The 17,866-nt window shown below is 34.7% G+C and overlaps 1 protein-coding gene across 2 annotated transcripts; it reads left to right on the top strand.

Moving 5' to 3' along the window:
- The first annotated feature begins 278 nt into the window (after positions 1-278).
- On the top strand, positions 279-16,285 carry CARNMT1 (carnosine N-methyltransferase 1). 2 transcript variants are annotated; one of them, XM_070935610.1, is made up of 8 exons: positions 279-697; positions 3,237-3,432; positions 4,964-5,127; positions 11,024-11,164; positions 12,095-12,273; positions 13,973-14,086; positions 14,907-15,010; positions 15,563-16,285. In XM_070935610.1, exons 1-8 carry the CDS (start codon positions 333-335, stop codon positions 15,671-15,673), a joined length of 1,374 nt encoding a protein of 457 aa, XP_070791711.1. In that variant the 5' UTR covers positions 279-332; the 3' UTR covers positions 15,674-16,285. The 2 variants fall into 2 exon arrangements, with proteins under 2 accessions (XP_070791711.1, XP_070791712.1); XM_070935611.1 differs by lacking the exon at positions 279-697 and adding an exon at positions 704-757.
- Positions 16,286-17,866: the final 1,581 nt, after the last annotated feature.

The raw sequence follows: 17,866 nt of genomic DNA, 5'->3' as shown, positions 1-17,866 counted from the left end.
ACTTAGGAACAATGGACACGAAATGCTGAGCCAGGTCGGAAACAGATCACACGGGCCATCAACGGGAAGCGATCCACAGTTCTAGCCAGCCAGAGCTTCAGCCTTCATTCCGCTCGTTTTTCTGAACGAAACAGAAGATTTGCTCCATCCTTCCATCATCTTAAAACCAGGCGCGGATGCTGAAACGCGCATGCGCGGCGGGTCGCCCGCTTTCCCCCCTCCCCGCTCCTATCACGCGCTTGCGCATTGGATAGCCGTGCCCGGGCGCGAGCGGCGGAGTCGTATTCTGCAAAAGGCGGTTGGCTGACCCTCCGCCTTAACAGCTGTTCTCTATGAATCAGGAAGCGCGTCAGCGTGCGCGGAAAAGGGCGCGTAGAGCCCGAGCGGCCGTTCGCTTTCGGCGTCGGGGGAAAGGGGCCGAGATGTCGGTGCCCACCGCGTGCGCTCTGTCTCGACGAGGGCGGCAGGAGCCGCCGCCGCCGCGAGGCAAGGCGATGCGCGGAGACAGCCGGGAGAGCGAGGAAGACGAAGAACAGGCGGAGCCGCCTAGACGGGATGGAGAAGAGGCGGCAGGGAACACCCAGTGCGAGCGGGACTCTCTGCCGCAGCTGGCGACCACGAAGTTGGACGGGAAAGAGGAGGAGAAGCAGGAACGGGAGCACTTCCGGAGAATTATCAATGCCTTCCGTTACTATGGGTAACCGATTACTCCCCGCTTAGTCTTCCGGAGAATTATCAATGCCTTCCGTTACTATGGGTAACCGATTCACCCCCGTTTACTCTGATACCCTTCATCCCCATTATCTGCTATGTGGAGTATAGGAGCCCTGATTCGGATCCACCCGTTCATAGCGATATCTACCCACGGAGGCTGGGGTGGTGGTGGGGGGGCTTGAGTGAACAAGGGCTGGAAATAACAGGTAGTCCTCGACTTAACGACAGTTCCTTTAGTGACCCTTTGAAGTTGCAACTGCACTAAAGAAAGGGACTATTTTTCACTCTTATGACCATTTGCAGCATCCCCACGGTCACGAGATTTGCATTCGGAGCTTGACAACTGGTTCATATTTATGACGCTTGCAGCATCCCTGGGGCTCATCTTTTGCGACCTTCTGACCAGCAAAGTCAGTCCGGGGAAGCCGGATTCACTTAACGACCGTGTTACTAATTTAACAACTGCAGTGATTCGCTTAACAAATGTGGCAAGAAAAGTGGTAAAATGGTGTCAAAACATGCTCAACAAATTTGTCGCTTAGCCACATAAATTATGGGCTCAGTTGTGGTCGTAAATCAAGGACTGCCTGTGCCCAGTTCAAGCCCGGCCTCAATCATGGAAACTCATTGAGGGACTTGGGACCAGTTCACTTTCTTTCAGCCCAGTTTGCCTCACAATCAACCTTAAGCTCTAGGGAAAAAGCTGGGATACCCATTTAATAAATATTTATGGTACTCAGAAATTCACCCTGCTGAATACACTGGGACTTACTCTGAAGTAAGATGCCAATCTGACACCATCCAGATGTTTTGAAGCCTAATTTAGGGTTCCTATTGATCTTAACCATTGGGTGGAGATTACGAGAGAGCAGTTGGGAATTCTGTTTTAGAGCACATCTTTTCTATTATATAAGCCATGAAATGAAGCTATGTCTGCTGTTTAAGGGAATTATGGCAGATTTAGATAACTTGTTAAACTGCAGAGACATCGCACCTAAGTAGATGCATGTATTTTGAAGGCCATGGTTTTGCCAGTTGTAACATGGTTTTGAAAACTGGGTCCTCAAAAAGTCTGAATGAAGAAAAAAGATCTCTTTGAGTTCTTCCACTGGAAAAATTATTGAGAATGTCTTGGATTACATAAAGAACAAATTATTTGTTCTTTAGTGTAATCAACATATACTACATAAACAAATTGTTTATGTAATGTTTATTGGAGGTGCTGACCCTTTGAGACCTGTATGCAATGAAATTTCATCTTAATGTATGCCGATTAGTGACAATAAAGTAAGTCTAACTTCTAAGTAAGTTCTATTTAATATTACAGAAAATAAAATGAAGCCACTTGTGGAAGCACTTATAAAAAACTGCGGTTTAAATATTTTGGACATATAATATGAAGGGAAGAGTCACTAGAGAAGGTCACTGAAAATATAAAAGTGAATTTAAAGAAGGCCAACAAGATAAAATGGATAGATAACACTGATCACGTGTGCATAGCCTTTCAAGAATTTAAAAGCTGTTACTAGCAGATAAACTTGGGGAAATGAGGTCTGTTAGATCACGAAGAGTCATAAATGATTGAACAAAAGCAAACACACAAACTAAGGATTCCTGGCAGTAAGACCTATTGAATTTAGCAAAATTCTGAGTAGTTGTGGACAGGATTGTTTAAATGCTTATCATTTCATTTCTGTTTCCAAAATCATAGAAAGAATAGATGAAGATACCAGTGTCAATTACATAGCATATTAAGTTTTCTAAATTACCACTTCCAAATGTATTGCCATGTCCATATTCATTGATTTAGTGTTTCAGTTTGTGGTTAGTGTTAGGAATCCATCAAAATGAATTTCAACAGGACCCTCTTTTTAAATCTTTTTAGCCTGTACCAATTGTATCTGTGAACGTAATGGAACTGCCAAATCTGCAGCTCATCTTAGTATAGATTATTAGTAATTTTTAATTGTGTTTTTAATAAAAATTATGTTTATTAATTGCATTTCTACAATGGCAATGTCTATAATTTAATTATAAAATGCATTGTCTCTCCATATGTTAGAACCATTTGAAACAGCCACAGAATAAACCTAAAACAATTTAAATGAAGTCACAATTCAGCAAAAGTTTAAAATACATTTATCTTCTGCTTTCTGTTGTCTGAAACAGAAGTTTTTTGAAACAATATCTGTGTGCTGTTTTACAAAGCTTATAAATCTAAATAGCTACTGATGACAGGCTGTATGCACTTATTATTTCTTTTAAAACAACATGATCCAAGTAACTGAAACATATTTGTTATTAATATAAAATAGATTTTGGAACATTGTTCTGTCTAGCAATGAAATTCATGGGATCCTAAATTGCTAATTTTGACAGGATTCTAACCATATGTTCTCATGTCCTGGCATATTGACTTTGGGTGAAATTATATCTGATAAATATATGTGTGTGATTAAAAAATGTTTTCAGAACTTTATTTTACTCATTATTTTTGATACTTGTTTTTTTTTAATTTCTAGAATTAATATGCATGAAAGAGTGACTCGTGCAGAGAGACAATTTAGAACACTTCCAGCCATGCAACAGAAATTGTTACCTCAGTTTCTCCCTCATCTTGACAAGATTCGAAAATGTGTTGACCACAATCAAGGGATCTTGCAGTCTATTGTGAATGACTGTACCCGAATGTTTGAAAATAGAGAATATGATGGTGATGTATGTTGAACATTTTATTTTTAAAAGAGCAATTGTGTTGTATTCAACTTATTTTAATTTTAATTTTTTTAGTGATTCATAGATGGGCTTTTTTACACATGGAATAGTTTACAAATTACTTGGGTTAAATTAAGAAAGTTCTAGGAAAATTGATAAACCTTTTTTTGGATTTTACAAATGAAATACCTTTCTAGTCCATTCCAGTAAAACATGATTCTCTTTCATTAGTGATAAGGAGGAATGTTTTCACAAATAGAAGATATATATTTCTACAAAAGCTATGCCCATTCATTCAAATTTGGTCTTGTCTTTTGAAATAAAGGTAATTAGATCTTTTCCAATTATACCCTGATTTTTTGCTTGAAGCTGATTCTTACTTTCCACAGGTGCCCACTATTTATTATCTTCAGTTTATCCTTATGTCCTGGGAATTACTGAAGGTTTTGATATTCAGTTATAGTGGAAAACAGTATTTTAGTTTTTATTTTTCCCCTTTACATTAAACTACTTTCAAGACATAAACAATGGTTCCTTTCTTTAGCCTTACACTTTTCAAGTGTGGTTAACAGGGTCCAAATGCTCTTCATATCAATATGAATAGTTCCATTCCCCTTTTCAGATAAGATCATGTTCCAGGAATACAAGGAAGATTTTTTTAACACCCATTTTCAGCTCTAGTCAGAACTAAGCATGGATGTGTGTGCTGATTATTGTCCAGTTTTACTTATATGTGCTCTATCCTAATTCTACTTAATTTTAGAATTAAGAAAGACCTTATAGGTATTAGTGAAATTTTTTCCAAATTCTATCACTGGCATACCTACTATTAATTGGCCTTGATCTAACTGGAGATATTTTGATTAGTAAAAACTTCTTTATATTTTTCTTTTCCATCATTTTGGATCCTATTTAAAGACTAAATAAGATCTCTGTGCCATGCTTTCTTCCTCTTCTTCACTCTGAACTATCTCCTGGATCACTTAATGGACTTTAGATGATTCATGATCTAATAGACTTTCAGCAGCACAAATACTGCCTGATTCATTTTAGGATTACTAGCCCTGGTTTTAAACTAACAGCTGTTTTAAGCAGCTACTAGTCATATCTAAGTACATGTTCACCATTTAATTGCCAGTTGTGACCTCCATTTCTAACCTTCTCAGTTCCTTACTTCCCTCTTTGCTAGTCCATATTTATCAGTTCTCTTTCTAAATATAAACTAAATGTAATATGTATTCTCAGCACTTTATCAACAAAGCAAGTATTGAGATATCTGTAGGGACACATGAAGTAGCAATGAGAAGCTATTACTGAGAAAAGACTCACCAAACAACTTTTATTCTGAATAATGAATGTCAGCTTTTTGATGTGTTATATATATTGTGTGACAGTATCATGTAACATATGTGAAGAGTTGATTTAGGATATCAGTCTTAATTTAGGTTCCAGTTATTAGTCCTACATTGTTATATTAACCAAGATGTTACGATAATGTATCAGATTAATATGTAGCTAACTTTTTTTAAATTAGGGAAATGGAAAGATTACACCAGCTTCAACTTTTGACATGGATAAATTAAAATCCACTCTGAAACAATTTGTAAGAGATTGGAGTGAAACGGGGAAACCTGAGAGAGATTCTTGCTATCAGCCTATCATTAATGAAATTGTAAAGAACTTTCCAAAAGACAGATGGTAAATACCTTTTAAAATATTTATTTAAAGAGAAGATATGCACAATAATGCATTTCTGGTAAAGGTTACTGGAACTGGTCTTTGAAAATTTGTTTAGATCATAAGGAAAAAAACTGTTGTGAATGTTTGCCGTCTTTTTAAATGGCTTCACATAAAATGTAATTGCTATTACTAAACAGATCAGCAGAGAGAGAAAAGTTTATAGTTACAAGAATAACATACCACTTAATTTCGATAAGATAGCTCTTTTATTAGCTATAACAGCTATTTCATAATTTGGAAAGATACGTTGAGAAGACCACAAGATGACTTGGCTATATCTTTCTTTTAATTTTTTTTAAGAGCCAGAGATGAAAGAAACTAAAAGCTCTCGGTACCACAGTTCTTTTGTGAGACCTAATGATCATATTTTATCTCAAGCAGAGAGCAAATCAACCATTGGAAGGGAATAGCAGTAGTATTAGTGGTCTCTTTATAGGTGAGATGTAGTTATTTGAAATTCTTTATTAAATGGACATAGCATGGCAGTCTTGACCCACAGTCCTATGTTTCCCTTTTCTGTTTTGAGAGAATTCATTTGATAACTGGTGGGCTAAGGTGGAAAAACGAAGTCTGTTTTAATCTCACTTTAACACAGCTTGTAATTGCTACTGCATTACTGAAGAAAAAAAAAGCTAAAAAGCTCATTCATAATATAACATGAATACCCTTCCCTTGTTAGATTCAAGGCATTCAAGAATGTCTTCAAATATAGAAAAATTTACGGTAAGTTTTTATATATTTAAATAAAAGGGTTTGACTTTTTCAAGAACCCCCACTTTCCCACCCAGCTTTGTGGAAAAAGGGATATGTGTGTGTGAATTTTTTAACTGTGTAGGGATATTAGTAAATGTTAAGGATTAGCATTTTTTTCCTTCTTTTGAAATATAAAGGTTTTTCCCTCCTTCTGTAGAGTAAGGTTTTTTTTAAAAAAATATTTTTTTAACTAGGTAGTGGGGTTGATCATCTGTGATCTATTATGAAATATTTTGTCCTATAGACAAAATATAGCAGAGTCTCAGCAAAATTATAGTGTGACCAGCCCAAATCATTAACCACACTAGCATGTCTTCTGCACAATAAAAGTCAAAGACAACAATGTTAAATCTCAAGAACCAACAAAATAGAGACATTCTATGTGGATATGTCTTTATTTAAAGAAGCAGAATATGTTCTTTGACTGTAATATAGCTTATTCATTTGGAAAGTTAAGGAATACGTTGTCATTTATTAGCACAGATATTGAAGCAATACATAAATAAATCATCCCAGAATATTCTGAATGTTTACTTCTTTTTCTAAACAATATCAAAACACCACAGTCAGATGAACATTTTAAAATGCTATAATTAGTGATAAATACTGTGGTGAGAGTTGGGCAATAAACTATACCGCTTATTTTTTAATTAAACGTAACCTGTATAGCAGGCCTGTCAAACTGGCAGCCCACTGGCTGGATATGTGATGCACAGGCCACGCCTACCCCAGCTCTGCAAAGGCAAAAAACGCTGCGATACGTCACAATCCGGCTCGTGACGCGAGTTTGACACCCGTACTGTATAGCAAATAAAATGATAGAATATTGTGACTTTATAAAAGTTCACATTTCACATTTATTATTTTCATTGGAAGTAATAAAAGAATCAAAAAGTATATTTTTAATGGGAAGAATTAACTCCTTAGTTTTGCATATTTTTTTAGATCTGGATTTTATTTTTGAGAAAGCTAATTTCACTTGTCCCACATTTATTTTGAATCAAGAGTTTCAAAAAAAACTAGAAAATCTGATAGTTGTTCAGGGGAGAATGAGCCCCCCCCCCCGCAATTTATAATCCCCTCAGATTTCTTTATTCTCCATATTTTGAAAACCCCTTTCTTAGAGAATTTGGCTCGTCTAAATAAGTGTAATCATTTGTTCAGTTGGAAAAAGACTTCGATTTTTCAAGTGCAAATTTATTCAGTTTATATTTTACTTTTCTGCTCAGTCAGGAACTTGGGAAAGCTGAATATTGGATTACATTCAATATTTCAAGAGCAGGTTTCTGCTTATACAGAATTACCTGTCCCAAATCTGTTACAGAAGGTCTTAGTCCTGGAACATGCTTGAACCTCTACACAGAAAATATAGACCGAGATTAATAGTCCTATCTACTGGCTGAAATAGAATCTTTTAGTGGAATGACACTGAGTCAGTACAATATTGATGGATGCACATAGTCATAATAAACTTTGGTGAAATTCAAACTGGTTTGGGGTTTTGCAAAAGAAATATATATTATTCTTGTGTTAAATCGAGCAAAAGTGGAACCAACAACCAAGGCCAAATAAAGAGCCAGCAAGTACACTGGTTCTTTGTAATTATTCTCTGGACAAGAAGAGGATTTGAGATTGCCCCCAAGTGCTCTATACAGATAACTCCCTGCAAGAACCTGTGAGACAGGTTTCTGGTGGGTTTAGAGCTTTGGGAGATGATGGAATAATCATCTTGAAATTTTGCTTTGTGCCTTTATAAAGGATACTGGGTTCACATACTTTTCAAATCACTTTTGGCTAGTGCTTGTTAACTGCTTTTCAACTATTAAGAATCTTTACACTGACAGGTTTTACAGCATTAGGTGAGTTTCCTTCAATCCTTAGCAAAATAAGGTTTAAATGCAAGTTTAAGGACTTACAAAAAATATCTTATTTTTTTTTAGAATAGACAGCAAAAAAGTGATTATAACTTTGATTTTTGAAAGTTACAGATGAAGGGTCCAGATGGATTTGAATTAAGAATCCTTTCTGTGGGAAAATGCTTTGGTTTGAATTCTTAAAAAAAAAAAAGGATAAGATTTGGAAGGTTGAGAGAGAACCAGAAGGAACTAAAGATTATAATTAGAGGAGAATAATACTTAAATCTGATTTACTAATACAGAATGAATCAAAATATTTTGGACATTGGACATATTGAAGACTGTTTTGGGACAATTGAGGCAAATTAATTTTTAGAATTTTTAGATTTTGTTTAATTTTTAAAATTAAAATTAATTGTTATTTGTTACGAAAGGGGAAGTTATATAAGTTACAATTATTTAAAAATGGATTTAAAAATGACAGGCTACAAGAATGATATGAAAAAGCTGCTCTAATGGATATATAAAATGCTATTATAATTATTATATTTTAAATTATAATTAAAAAGTTATACAAATAACAAAGCAAAAGAGTGGCCTGGTTTCTTATATTGGATTTACAAAAGAGGCTTGTTAAAGCTTTTAAGAATTTTGTTGGAAGGATCAAAGAAATGAAAAGTAATAAAGCTCTAGTCTAGTACATTATTTGAAGGAATTAAAAATCAAGATTGTTAACAAAAAAGGAAGGATTCTAAAATTGATTTCTTTGATCAAAGTTAAAATAGATATGTTGTTATTTCTGGTAACCCTTCATAGACATTTGCTGATTAGGACTGAAATGAGGAGGCAGTTAAAGTTTTGTTTATTGATAAGATATGTGACATGGAAAAAAGAGATCATTTGTTTTATTTTAACAGAAGGGTGGTAAGTTCCTAAAATTGCTTAGACTTGTTGGGATGAAGGGAGATGACTGACTGACTGACTTATATATATCCTCTTTACTATATTCTTTTAGTTTCTATACCTTTATGAACTTTTTATTTTTCCTTTTATTTCTTCTATTTTATTTTTTAGTTTGTATTGGTTTTTATCTTTCCAATTGTAATTTTTAATAAAATTACTATTTAAAAAGATATTAATGTTTGGTATAGTGGTTAAGATGCTGGCCCAGAAACCAGGAGACTGAATTCTAGTCCCATTTTAGGCACAAAAGCCGGCTAGGTAACTTTGGGCCAATCAATCTCAGCCACCTCACAGGATTGTTGTTGTTGGGAAAATAAGAGGAGGAAAAAGTATAATGTGTTTTCCACCTTAAAGTAATAAAGGCAATATTAAAAAATTAATATATAAAAGAGTTCTTTAAAATACTGATGAGCTTATATAGCTTAGTGCTGTGTGTCTAAAAAAAGTCAGCATCGCCTGATTGTTTATATTATACATTTCACTTGATTAAAGATTGAATCACTATTCATAGTCATTTGATTTTACTACGTCTTTCCTAGTAGGCTTGGCTTATCCAGATGTGTATGTTTCCTGAAGATGGGCAAAGAGCAATATAAACAAATTTGTTCCTGTTTTTGTACTGAAACTTGTTAGGAACAATAATGATATAAGTTCTTATTATCATTTTTACATGGTCATTTCAGGACTGTTAGAAACTGTCTAAAGTTTACTTAAGCTTACGTAGCATATTTTTCATATTTAGGGGAAGGAAGTTATTTTGTTAGGGAATAGTAAGCTGACTGTTTTAATTCTTAAAATAATTATAATTATTGAAATAAGACCTTCAGCTCTTAGACAATATAACTATTGTTGAGAATTTTGGAAATTAACTCCACACATCTGGCCTCTCCAGATAACATACCTCAAAAGGCATGATAATGCTCAAGGCTCTCAGGGTTTAATATGTACCATTGCAGAAATGAGGAATATGTACCATTGCAGGGCTGGCTACGGTATTCTATTGCAAAGATCTATTGCAAAGATTTGTATTTAAAGATTTTCCTAAAACATTACAGACGGAGGATCGTAAAACATCTGTTAACTTCATTCTGTTAATAGCAATAGCTGTTAGTTAATAGTAATAGCAATAGCATTTAGACTTGCATATCGCTTCCAGCCCCTCTCTAAGCGGTTTACAGAGTCAGCATATTGCCCCCAAGAATTTGGGGTCGCCATTTTGCCGACTACAGAAGGATGGAAGGCTGAGTCAACCTTGAGCTAGTCAGAATTGAATTCCTGGCACTGAGCAGTGAGTTAGCGTGCAATACTGTATTCTAACTACTTCCCCACCATGGCTCTTAATAGAATGTAATGCAAAATGAAACATGCATGCATAATTTGAATAGCAGTACTATATTGGGATCCACCGAAATCACCAGGTAGTAAGATGGTGTTTCATAGAATGGCATGGATGTCAGAGTAATAGAATAGAACATTTTGGTAAAGGATATGGCTGTGACTGGTCTCTGGTATGCTACAGACTTTCAAAAATTATTCACCAAGCTAATTATTCAGTGCTGTATTTGTAAACTTGAAAGTAAAGTAAATCACTGTCTTAAGTACCAAGTATAGCATAGCTGTCAGGAATTCTGGGAGCTGGAAGTCCACAGGTCTTGAAGTTGCCACCAGTCTAGATAGCAATAGCAATAGCGCTCAGAATTATATACCACTTCACAGTGCTTTACAGCCCTCTGTAAGTGTCTTACAGAGTCAGCATATTGCCACCAACATTTTACGACCTCTGAAGGATGGAGGGCTGAGTAGTTAGTAATCTTACCATTTTTCATTTATTTATTTACAAATTTACCTGGGAGGAAATCCCTTTAAATAAAGTGGAATTTAAATGTTACAAGACAAGGATAAGGTTTACATTGTAAGTTTCTGCAAAGTGCAAACAAAAATCACAATATTCTTCAGTGCAACCTGAAGAATGAAACCAGTGATTTTAAAAAAGATACTTTCTTTTCTGAAATTATATTGCTGTAGTAGCTTTCCAGCATTTAAAAGAATCAGGCCACTTGCAGGACTGAGACCAGAAAAAAAATACATTGTAAAACATAAATTTAGCAAATTTAAATAACAATAACAAATAATTTTCTGTGTGTAGAATCAGTAGACCTGTTGAAGTCGACTTTTTGCTAGAATAAACCAAGCTTGAGAAATAGAAGACGCGATCCAAAATGAATTGGCACTATTTCTCTCAAATATATTTAATTAAAGATTAACCCTTTTTCTTGTTTCAGGGATCTCTCAAGAGTAAATGTCCTGGTCCCTGGTGCTGGGCTAGGTAGATTGGCCTGGGAAATAGCTATGCTTGGTTACACTTGCCAAGGAAATGAATGGAGCCTCTTTATGCTCTTTTCTTCTAATTTTGTACTGAACAGGTACATATACCGTCTTGTACATGTGGTTCTACTCTTGTGTTTTTGAACAGGCCAGCACTGACACTGTTATTTCATGAAATTCAGGTTCTTTAACTGAGTGTTAAATGTTTGGGTGTTTGATATTTCACATACTACTTTAAATTATTTAAATGCTAAACTAATATGCCTTATGGATGTTATATGGGAGGAATTTATTGTATTTCATATGTGCTCATTTTAATCAGCTACACTTACCATTTTCAGATGCCATCTTCAGGGTGACAAACTGTTCAAATTGGTTAAATAATTTTTCAGTTGTATATAATAGGAAATGATATAGTAATGGTGGGCATGGTGCTTTTCAGCACATCAAGATTCTGCTACCAAAATTCATCTTCAAAATGGCTAAAAGGTTTTTTCCAACCTTAAACCCCCAACAATCATCAACAAGACAAATTGCCTTGTCTTTGCCTGATTGCAGATTTATTTTTATAAATAAAAGTGGAAAACTCTAGAAAGGCAAACTGCTCTTACTTGTAAGTTCCTGAATACCCTGGAGAGGAAAAAAAAATAGGCCTGCCTTTTCTAGATCACCTACAAGAGGTTAGACATTTGAGTTGTCTGTAATCTGTTTTAACTTTAAAGATTTAATGATATTAATTTTAAGCAATGAATAAAGTTGTTTAAAAGTTGTTCAAAGTTGCTTAAACAACTACAGTCCGTTTCTTTAAGAGTCTTCATAAACTTTTAAAAAGCAAATGTTTTTTGTAGTTGCTTCTTTGTAGTAGGTTACAAATAATAAGTGAAATGTTGCAGCAATTATTTTTAAGAAAGAAAAATAATGTTGATGTTAATTATCAAGTTGTATTTGAAAGACCACAAAATAAAATATTAAACTTTGTATTGTTTGGTAATAATAAATAACATCTTTTCGATAATTATATGTTACAGATGCTGTGAAACTAATTCATGTAAATTATATCCCTGGATTCATCAGTTTAGCAATAACAAGAGATCTGCTGATCAAATACAGCCAATTTATTTCCCGGATGTTGACCCTCACAGTCTTCCTCCTGGTGCCAACTTTTCTATGACAGCAGGCGATTTTCGAGAAATCTACTCTGAGAGTAGTAAGTGGGGAGGGGCAGGAACTAGACTTGGAAAATGAAATTTGTCAAATTCTCAAAAACAAAGCAATATTAGATAATTAAAGTTATTTTTTGTAAATAATTTAAAAAGCCTTAAGTTAAAAAAAAATGAATGCATCTCCGTTTTTCTATTAAAGTGTCTTATAATTTTACTGAAAGATATTTAGTTCTCTGATCTCATCTGTTTGGGTTGTTTCATCAGTTAGCAAATAAGACTTGATGATGTTTTAGCATTACAATAAAGAGCAGGAAAGTCTTTGTGCAAAATAATAAAATTTGATCAGCTTCTTTTTCCTTTTCTCCCAGATAGAAAATAAATACAGATAGTTCTCAACTTATGACCATTTATTCAGTGACCATTCAAAGTTATGATGCTGCTTAACAAATGATGGTTACAAGCAGGCTTCAGCATCCTGGCCATCCAAGCACTCCTGTGATCATATGATTGTGATCTGCTCTCAATTAATAGCAGTGCCCCACGACATTCTTGCCTGTTATGACCTTCTCTGCTACTTCCCCAGAAAGTCAATGGGGAAGCTGGCAGGGGAAGGTTACAAGTTGTTGCAGTAACTCTCCCCCATCCTTGCACCTTTCTCTAGCCTCTTTGCACTCATATGGCATCAGCCATTGTACATCCCCATGCACCTTTCCTGTGCCTCCCCATGCCTCCCCACCACTCATACATCTTTGCTCACCTTCCTCAAATTTTGCCATGCCCTTCCTTGTGGAAACTCCCAGAGCCTTGCATGCTTTCCTTGTGCACCCTTGCGTATTCCCTCATACACTACTGTGCATCTTGTGTTCTCCCATTCCTGGCAGCAACCATTTACCTGCTTGCCAGCTGCTTGCAAACCACCCAAAATTTGCAATTTCCTGCTGACTTCTCCATTGACTTGGTTGTAGTAAACTGACAGGAAGGTGCCTTGCGTAACGACTGGGATTCAGTTCACGGTGGCAACCAGGACTGCAGGGATGGCTTTACTAAGCAGTGCGGCTTGAACTTTTAAGACCAACATTGCTTAATGACATAAATTTCAGTCCCAATTGCCATCATAAGTCAAGGACTACCTGTAAACCAGAATCACTTTAACAGTACCATCTACAGAACAAGTAATGATTTAAAATAGATTCAAGTATATTAAAAACTTACAAAAAACACAAACGCAAAACACAGTGGTTGAAATGGTCTTGTTTAACATTTGACTAGAATTCATTTTATCTTTACATGGCTGTGTGTTTTGACAGAGGGACAAACCAATCAACTGAACTGGTAGTTCCTCTAAAAAGATTTCATACAGCAGGACTTTTGGAAGCAGAAGACATTGCTACCTCTTTCATTAAATGACTACAAGCTTCTTGGGGGAGCATCTTCTGCTTTTAGTTTTCTTTTCTCTATTACTAGTAATGTCTAATTAAATACTACAGATTCTTGCTAGTTTAGGCTAATGACAGTTAAAATCAAATGGTTTAATACTACAAATTAATGTCTTAGATTTTTCTGCATAAGTAGACTCTTTGGAATTTACTATTTATTACACATAGTTGTAGCCAAGGAAATGGGTGAAAATTAAGACACTGAACTGAGCACAAATACCTATTACTCTTAAGTCTTCTTTATGATGGTAACCTGCAGGTTTCACTACATAGCTAGACTATTCTCTGTTCCTGTTTCTATATACAGATATATGGGACTGCATAGCAACCTGTTTCTTCATAGACACGGCACACAATGTCATTGATTACATTGATACAATATGGAAAATACTTAAACCGGGAGGAATATGGATCAATTTAGGTAATTTACTAGGTCTTTTGAGTATAATAGAAAAGGCTGCAGTATTTGTACATTGTGCTTTAAGTATAATACAAGGGAATTCCAGCTTGATCTAAAGCCTTTGAATTAAGAGCATTGTCAGTTTATAGGTTAAAGCTTTTGATAGTCTTTTATTTCAATTCATTTTGGGGAAAGAAACCAATCAATCAACCAGAATAGAACTGGAAGGGTCCTTGGAGGTCTTCTAGTCCAACTTCCTACTCAAGGAGGAGACCGTGTACCATTTCAGACATTACAATTCAAAGTAGATTGCCAGAAGGATCTTATAAAACATTTTAGAACAACAGAATCTACTTTTAAATCGGAAGAAAATGCAAATGTGCTTCAGGCACTACTTACCAGGCCTTCAGATCATCTACGGAGTCCCTTCTCCAACTCCTTTCAGGAGGTAAGGACAGAGGGAGAACCTTTGTGGTGGGACCCCATTCATGGAATTCCTTCCCCAAAGAGGCTTGACTGATGACCATACTAGCAGCATTTCAGTGCCAAGTGAAGACCTTTCTATTTTGCCAGGATTTTTATATTGTTTATATTTGCATTGTCTTGCAAATATAAGACAATGCACTGTACAGTTGTCTTAATTTATAATTATAATTAATGGTGTGTTTATTTTGCATTTTATATTTTTTATTCAGACTGTATTTGTAATGTGCTTTATTGTAAACTGCCTGATGGGTTTTAGCTACTAGGCAGTTTTTTTTTTTTAAAAAAAAGAATTAATAAATTATTCTTGATCTCAGAAGGATTTAGTAAAGTTACTGCTTTTTCTAATATATCCTAGGTCCTCTTCTTTATCATTTTGAAAATTTAGCAAATGAATTATCTATTGAATTGAGCTATGAGGATATAAAAAATGTAATATTACAATATGGATTTCATATTGAGGTAAGAAATGTTGACTTTCACATACCAATAATAATGTTAATATATAATTCCTCATTCTGTTCGTTCATCACATGATTAATTACTATGATAGTAACAAGATGATTAATTTGTCAATATTCCATAATGAAGGTTTGGGAGCAAAGTGCCCTTTGGGCAGAAAAGAATTTAAAAAAAAAAATCAGATCCTCAGAACATGATTTTTGCATATTTAGAGATGCCTAAACATGCAAAGATGGATGGATGGATGGGACTATGAATAAAAACAAAATAGAATAAAATAACTTGTAAACTCCCAAGATAAATGGAGCATGCAAGTGTTAGTGGAGAGAAGGGGCGGGTAAATGTTCATGTTGGGGGACAGGAGAGGCATAATGATTGATTCCTAGTTGTTTACGGACATGCTCTAAACGAAGAGAAGGACAGTTGGGAAGAACACGAGTTTAAATAATTTTTCACCTTATACTGACAAATTTCAGTTGTGTAGCATTAAAGTAGCATTTCATGTTTGAAATGAAATGCAGATAACTAAAGAAAATACTGTTTATTTTTCAGATGGAGAATGAATCTGTTTTAACAACATACACTGTGAATGAATTATCTATGATGAAATACTATTATGAATGTGTGATGTTTGTGGTTAGGAAACCAGAAAGCAGTATCTGAAAGAGACTATCCAAAAAGAATATTGCTGGCATTTTTGTTAACAATGTTAGCAGAACATGAAGTGGCCTGTAAGGGATGACTGGACCCAGCCTCTTATTAGCGGTGCCTTTTTATTCCTAACAGAATGTAACTCTTTTTATTTTCTACACTCCTTAATGATATCCAAACATGCATTTCTGCATTATTTATATTTGGGTTATTAATGTGGAATTCAAATATTTATGTATCTGTTCCTTTCATTTTATTGAACTGGTAATTTCGGAAAGATTTATATTTTAATACATTATTGACATTCATCATTCTCTGTAATATACAGAAATGTCTACTACATTTGTATGAAAGAAACACTACCGGATACAAAACTGAACCCCCTCCCCACAGACATATTGTTTAGAAAACAAGTATTTTGATCAGTATTTTAGTGATTTTTCTAAAAGGGTCCCTCCCCCAAAATGCAAATACTGCAAAAAGTATCATGTGAATGTGGCTGTTTACATCTCAAAGCTTTAGAAAAGGTAAGAAAACTTTTGTAAAAAAAAAAAAAGACCCTCACATTTGTCCTCATATGAATTTTATAACAAAATTGATTGACACATAGAGCTGCAATCAATAATGTTGCTTTGGCTCATACCATGTTGAGCATATGGATAAATAGTTTGAAACACTGATATATGGAAGCTGTTACTATAAATGTACTACTTGTCTAAATGAGAGTAGGTAGGTTTGTACAAGTCCCAAAATGAAGATCTGGAAGTATTCCTAAAAGATGTTTGGCATTGATTCATACTGTCATTGAAGGCATTATTTTTTCATAGAACAAGTTCATACATGGTAAAACCAAATTCTTTTAGGACAGCGCTGTTGGTAATTTGCTGAACTGCCCCACGTTATGATATACTGACACAAGTACACAAACAAACTGGATACTTATGTTTTGAGAAATGTACTCAGTCCTAGATCTCATGGTGTAACTTATTGGAATCTCATAATTTTGCACTAATTGCCATATGATTACTCTTTACTAGGCATAACTTGAGCACTAGCTCTGTTCAGATTCAGATCACTCACTGCCATGAATTCTAGTTATTAAAGTAGTTTATGCAAGATTTCTTTAAAATTAATCCTAGGTAAATTTATGGAAATTAATATACCATCTCAAAACAAAGAAGTTAGGCATTCTTCCATACTAATATATCGACTTAGCTTGCAAATATAGTCCAAAATGCTTCCAGTGAATTGAGCTAAGAAGATATAATCTAGGGCACACGACTGGCTTTTGAGATACCAAATAATGCAAGAGAATCAAGGTTTATGTTTTCTTTTATGCTACTAAGGCCTAGTTAACTACTATGTGTCCTTTTTCAAGTTGAAAGGTTAAAGAATAATTTTGCTTCCTGCTGTACTTGAACTAGAAATAGAATATATTGCTCTATGAGCAATGCTGTTAGTTATTTAAATTCATAGTGCAAAAAGTCAAAATTAAAATTTGCTTGTTAAAGTTCCTTGGCTCATATAAACTGCAGAATATGACACCTTTGCGCTTTTTTAAAATTGATCTTTTAGGGAAAACTGAATTCCCATATTGGAGCAAGCTGTAGCCATTCTGTTACCCCCAGTAACTCATGTAGATATATGTTCAAAGTTGCCTTTCAGTGCAAACTTACCTGACAGTAAATTCCATTGAAGTCAGTGGGATTGATTTCTCAGTGGGTATTGGATTATTCTATTGATATTTTTCTCCTATCTTTGCTAAATGCAGGACACAACTACTGTGTCTACTTTTCATCCTAGAAAATGTTCTTTTACAACTTAAACTGTCTGAAACTACTTTGGAACTAATGTAATTTACGCATCAGTGCTCAAATAATTTTTATTGTACATCAAGTGTCTTAAATTCATCAGATTTATTTACTTTTTACATTTTTTGTTAAAATTGCAAGTATTAATCCTTTAAGTCATTAAATTAACATTTTCTTTCCAATTTTTTCTGATTCCCGATTTGAACTCCATTTTTCATGTAAAACTATTTGTGTGTATACTTTGAAATTCAGCAGTAACTAATTTTTAAGGAATATAAAGATTTTTCTTCTTCTACATGTGTACAATACTTTCAGAATAAGGAGATGGCAAAGATTACTGGAAATTGAGAATTAGGATTTATTTTCCAATACTGATATGTAGAATTCATATTCT

Source organism: Pituophis catenifer, unplaced genomic scaffold (genome assembly GCF_029215685.1).
Source record: "Pituophis catenifer annectens isolate HBS135680 unplaced genomic scaffold, rPitCat1.0.hap2 SCAF_2, whole genome shotgun sequence".
In the NCBI taxonomy this organism is placed as follows: domain Eukaryota; kingdom Metazoa; phylum Chordata; class Lepidosauria; order Squamata; family Colubridae; genus Pituophis; species Pituophis catenifer.
Note: the sequence above shows the minus strand (reverse complement) of the source record. Positions and strands in the feature narration are given on the sequence as shown.